The 5961-nt window shown below is 32.7% G+C and overlaps 1 protein-coding gene across 1 annotated transcript; it reads right to left on the bottom strand.

Moving 5' to 3' along the window:
* Nucleotides 1-3398: 3398 nt before the first annotated feature.
* LOC129405734 (olfactory receptor 8K3-like) lies at nucleotides 3399-4349 on the bottom strand. Its single transcript, XM_055142943.1, has one exon. The coding sequence runs from the start codon at nucleotides 4347-4349 to the stop codon at nucleotides 3399-3401; it is 951 nt and encodes a 316-aa protein (XP_054998918.1).
* Nucleotides 4350-5961: the final 1612 nt, after the last annotated feature.

The following is a 5961-nucleotide window of genomic DNA, read 5'->3' as shown; positions in this document are numbered from 1 at the left end:
TTCATAAATGTAATTGATTAGAGTTTTATGACTTCAGTGTGAGACCAAGAGAATGATTCTTAGACTGTTCTATTAGGAATAAAGTCGAATTCACTGATGATAACTTTTTAGAGATTATGGTTTTGCTGGCATGTCTATAAACTCTTCACTACTTCTGGGTCCCAGACATGAGTTTTTCACTATGTTCCCATCTAAATGTTTCGTAATTTTTGCATTTTTTTTTGCTAGTATTGATTAATCTTAGTTGTGTAAGTTTAAGTCAGCATAGTTTATCTGTGGATAAGTAACTATGCAATAATTTCAGCAACATTTTTCAAATTTGATGTCTTTTAATTGAATGAATTCTGAAACTCCATAAAGAATAAGTCAGCACAGAGGTGGCATTGGGGTTGGGGGCTGCGGTGGGTCTGGCAGGACGGATACGGGGACATCGGTGGTAGAGGGTGGAGAATGGGCACTGGTGGAGGAATGGGTATTCCATCATCGTATGACTGAAACATTATCTTGAAAGTTTATGATTGTAACTGTATCTCATTATAATTCATTAAAAATTTTCTAAAAGGAATAAGTAAGAATTCTGCAATGTGCTATATCTTGTTCTTGATTCTGTCCTGTTATTTATCATTTTATCAAACTCAGTCTTTTTACTCTATGTAGTAATCTTTTCATTAAGGACAGCATTTCCTATCTTGTTACCAAAATTTAAATATATAATTCAACCTTTCTAGCTTTTTGAAATTTCTATAATTTTTAATTAACTCATATTATAAATTTTTCCGGTTGTATAATATTTCATTGAATGTGTATTTGCCATATTTCTTTGTATATCAAAGGGAATCATTTTGTGTATTAATATTAATTCTAAACCAAGAGAAATGATTTCCTTGGATAAAGAAGCAAGATACATTTTTATAATAATTTTATCAAAGATGGATCTAGCTTGTTCTAGATGGCTCTTACATTTTTTAAAGTCTTATGTTTTATATTTTTAATATCAAATAAGATTTTTCTTTAAAAAAGTTGAGGAATACTTTGCATTATTTCTTTTGAAATATAAATGATATTTCTGAGTTTTCTCTCATAGACATTAATTATAGTTTCCGATTTTAGTACATTTCTTGAATCTTTTACTTTCCCGTCCATACTGACCTGCAACATATTTTTCAGGTAATAATTATTATAATGTAAATATTTTTTAATGATTGATTATAAATTGTATTATTGTGAATATAAATCTTTTAAATAATTGATTATAATTTGTATAATTCCTAAAGATTAATTTATTGAAGGTAAATTTTACTTATACTCGAAATACCCTATCAGCAAGTTATTAATGTGATAGTATATATTTAAAGTTTTTATAACGAAGCAGAACCTGGGAAGCTCCCACTGGGATATTCGATATGCCAAAAACAGTAACAACAAGTCTCACAATGGAGACATTACTGGTGCTCACTTGAGCAAATCGATGAACAATGGGATGACAGTGCTGGAGTGCTATATTATGGAACATTTTGAAAAGTATGATACCTTACATGTATCTATGAGTATGATACCTTATATGTATGTTCAACAGAAACTAATCTTAAAAATGTAAATATTCAATATAAATTCTACATCTTAATTTTACTTTTTTATTAATAAACTTTCAAAAATCAAACTAAATACATTAAATGTGTGAAATATTTGCTTGTATCCAGTTGACTTTTAAAAATCCATATGTTAGAGTACCATAAATTTTATTTCATTCATTATAATTTACCTTGAAAATGTCTGGAGTAAACCTCCAAAAATACTAGAAATTTATATATTATAATGATAGAAATTGCCACAATAGCTAATATTAATACTTTACTGAATATCCAACACATAGTTTCTAGTAAACAATAGCAGCTATATATATATATATATACATACATGCTCAAAGTTAATTATGTGTTTTTTCATCATTAATATATAATCTCCATAAATATTTTGTGATAGTTATATTCATCTTAAATCATGCAGGTGATTTTTAGTTCAGTGAATGTCTAATCAATTTGATTGCCTATATAGAAACATTATTCTTGGTTGTTGACAAGGAAAATGGACATTTCCTGTATGATTTACATATAATCTCATGAATGTTAAAAATATATGGGAAAGGTATGAAATAATGTAGATAGGATTAGGAGGATATTTGTAAAGAATATTATATTCAGTACATATTTATGCCTATTAATTTGCTTACATATGTCTGCCAATAGAGGTTAGCATAGAAAAGAATCTTGAAAGCAGTTCTAAAATTCTTAACAGAAATGATCAAACAATGTTGCCAAGCAATAAATGCAACTTTTGAGTAGAGAAATCAACATGAAGAGATAGGACACTGAGCAGAACTATGTACATAACCAAAATTAATTTAGTTACATAAAAGAATCTGATTATTTAAAACAAGTACTTTTTTTTTTTTTGCTTTTTGGGCCACACCCAGCGACGCTCAAGAGTTACACCTGGCTCTGCACTCAGGAATTACGCCTCGCGATGCTCATAAGAGATGCTGAGAATCGAACCTGGGTCGGGCACATGCAAGGCAAACACCCTACCTCCTATGTTATCACTCTATTCCCACAAGTCTTCTTTTTAAGTAAAATAAATTGACATCACTTTAGGTACAAATCAATAATTGAAAAATCACAATCGGGATGAGAAATATTTTAAAACTGAAAATTTGATTGTTACAACAAATACATCTATAAATTTATATTTCTCTCTTAAAGACAAATAGACAAAAACAGATGTTAAACTTATCTTCTAGGTTATTGAAGTGCCAGTATGTTGACTAAACAAACTCTTAAGGGACCATATATTAAAGCAATGACACTGGTACGAGAGAGTAAACCTTCATATCTTGAAACTTAGGGGGCAAATTTGAGAAAATTTCAAAGTGGTTTACTGCAACTCAATTAACTTCAGGATATCACAATCAATTTTTATCTCAATAAACCCCATGGAGATGTTTGAAACTCAAAACAGAAATAACATATGACTAATTAACCAAACACAGACACACATAAAGTCACATTTACTTAATTCTAAAGTTTGACACTTCTGGTAATTTTGACTTCTTCGTATGCTGTTCTTTACCTCTCTTACGTAGAAAACCCATTCCCTTGCATGCCTTTGTGGTTAACAGTATCCTAATCCGTTGTACTACACTATAAAATGTACTTAAATCTTAAGAATTTATTTCTACTCTGATGATTAATACATTCATAGCACTAGGATGTGAGTAAAACAAATAAAGAAATCTCTTAATATATCATATTTTTTATTATTTTTGCTTCTCCCTCAAAGAGGCATGCAAAACTTTTTACAATCCTTAACCAAATTTATTGGAAACTCACTGGACATTGAATTTAAGAAAAGATACTGCATACCTTTGTCCACATCTTTTGCAGTGCACATTTTACATCCTTGTTCCTCAAGCTATAGATCAAGGGATTCAGCATGGGGATAATGAGGGTGTAAAATATAGAGGCCATTTTATCAGTGTCAAAGGAGGGACTGGACTTGGGTTTCACATACATAAATATCAAAGTCCCATAGAATACAGTGACCACTGTCAGGTGGGATCCACAGGTGGAAAAAGCTTTGCGTCTCCCCTCAGCTGACTTCATCCTGAGGATGGCAATGAGGATGAGTAGATAAGATAAGACAAGCACCAGTAGAGTAAAAATCAAGTTAAAAACGGATAAAGACATAATAATCAACTGTATTTCATAAGTATTTGAGCAGAGCAAAGATAACAAAGGGATACAGTCACAGTAGAAATGACTGACAACGTTATAGCCACAGAAGGAGGAATTGAAGATTTTTATAGTGAGTAGAAGAGAAACACAGGTGCTGTAGACATAGGGAATTGCCACCAGCAACAAACACAGCCTTTGGGACATGATGACTGTGTAGAGCAGAGGTTTGCAGATGGCCACATAGCGGTCATAGGACATGGTTGCTAGGATAAAAAGTTCACTAACAATAAACATGTCAAAGAATGTCAACTGTGTAGCACATAAGTGATATGAAATTGAATTTTTATCTACAAGGAAATTTACCAACATTTTAGGTCCCACCGCGGTGGAGTAGCCGAGATCCGTGAGTGCCAGGTGTCTGAGAAAGAAGTACATGGGTGTCTGCAGCCTGGGGTCCACCTTGGTGAGGATGACCATGCCCAGGTTGCCCACCAGTGAGATCATGTAGATGATGAGGAAGAGCACAAATAGGGGAGCCTGCAGCTCTGGGCGGTCTGTGATTCCCAGGAGAATGAATTCCTTCAGCTCTGTGAGGTTGTGTTTGTCCATTGAGGTCATAAATACAGATACTCTAAAGAGACACATCAACAGCAATAGTTATAAAATTTTATCTATAAAAATATGATATTTATATATAAAAGATTTTAAAACGAATTTAAATTTAATAATTTGTAATTCCATCTCTCTAACACATGCAGCTACCATAAAAAGAACATGCATAATTTTTATGCATAATATATGCAAACAAACATGCGTATTTATTCAGAGATATGGGCAAGTTGGAAACAAAAATATGTTTGCACTTTTTTTGAAGGATTCAATGATCATTTGGTCACTTATCTGATTCTTTTTTTTTTTTTTTTTTTCTTTTTGGGTCACACCTGGCGATGCACAGGGGTTACTCCTGGCTCTGCACTCAGGAATTACCCCTGGCCGTGCTCAGGGGACCATATGGGATGCTGGGATTTGAACCCGGGTCGGCCGCGTGTAAGGCAAACGCCCTACCCGCTGTGCTATCTCTCCAGCCCCCACTTATCTGATTCTTAAGGCTGAAAATGGAACAAAAGTGTAATCTCCTTTAAGATAGTTTAACTCAAACTTCACGTCAAGTATTTTGTATGTATTTCATTTACAGGACAACTAAAGTATGTTTTCTCCTTGAGTTTATCTTTTCTCTAATTGATACATATCAAGATATTTTTAACATGTTAAAATATTAACATATGTACATTATAATATCGCATTTAGAGTGGGCATTTACAAATATAACCGCAATTTATATGAATAATCCATAGAAAACAACAATTAAAAACAAAACAGTATAGATTGAGCTAGAGGATTGCTGCTAATATTAGTGGTTTAAAATATGGTGCAATATTTTAAAAATATGGGCCTTGTATAGCTTAAAATAAATACGTACACAAATGTATGTAAACTAATAAATAGACTAAAATGAGTACACGAAAAATGGCAGGCTTTTCCTGTGAATGTGTGGTCTAGGATATATATGCAGATGAAATGCACACTTTAAGAAAATATAGTTTATATGCTGCAAAATTCTTAGAATATTTCCTGTCGCTTATTGTCGTAATATTGAGCTATTGTTATCAAAGTTATTTTAAATGGCATCACTTGAATAAGTAGAAAGATAGATCTTTAGGTGCTGTGATAAACAATCAAAGATAAAAAATGATGTTAAGTGCTGATTTGAAAGAACTTAAGAAGGTAAAGGAGTTTTTAATCAAGAACTTTAGACTATAAAAAACATCAAACTGATTTTAATAATTTCCATCTAAGCTGTTTATCAGACTATGGTTCTTAAAACTATACTCTAGGATGAGTAGAAATTAGAGAGTAGGAATATTTTAAGATGTTTTATGATGTGGCTCTCGAAGAGCCTGACAAGCTACCGATAGTATTCCACCCAATGACAGAGCCTGGCAAGGTTTCCGTGGCGTATTCGATATGCCAAAACCAGGAACAATAACAGGTCTCATTTCCCTGACCTGATAGAGCCACCAATGATTGGGAAAGACAAATAAGGAGAGGTTACTAAAATCTCAGGGCTGGGATGAATGGGGACATTACTGGTGCCTGCTGAAGTAAATTGATGACCTACGGGATGACAGTGATACAGTGATACTCTAAGAAGATGTGCCCTAAATGAATG

This window comes from Sorex araneus, chromosome 6, assembly GCF_027595985.1.
Source record: "Sorex araneus isolate mSorAra2 chromosome 6, mSorAra2.pri, whole genome shotgun sequence".
NCBI lineage: Eukaryota > Metazoa > Chordata > Mammalia > Eulipotyphla > Soricidae > Sorex > Sorex araneus.
The sequence above is the reverse complement of the archived record's forward strand: the minus strand, read 5'-3'. Positions and strand labels throughout refer to the sequence as shown.

Bases quoted from the DNA above. Each gene is read 5' to 3' on its own strand.
- LOC129405734 (XM_055142943.1), bottom strand. From the start codon at position 4,349: ATGACCTCAATGGACAAACACAACCTCACAGAGCTGAAGGAATTCATT.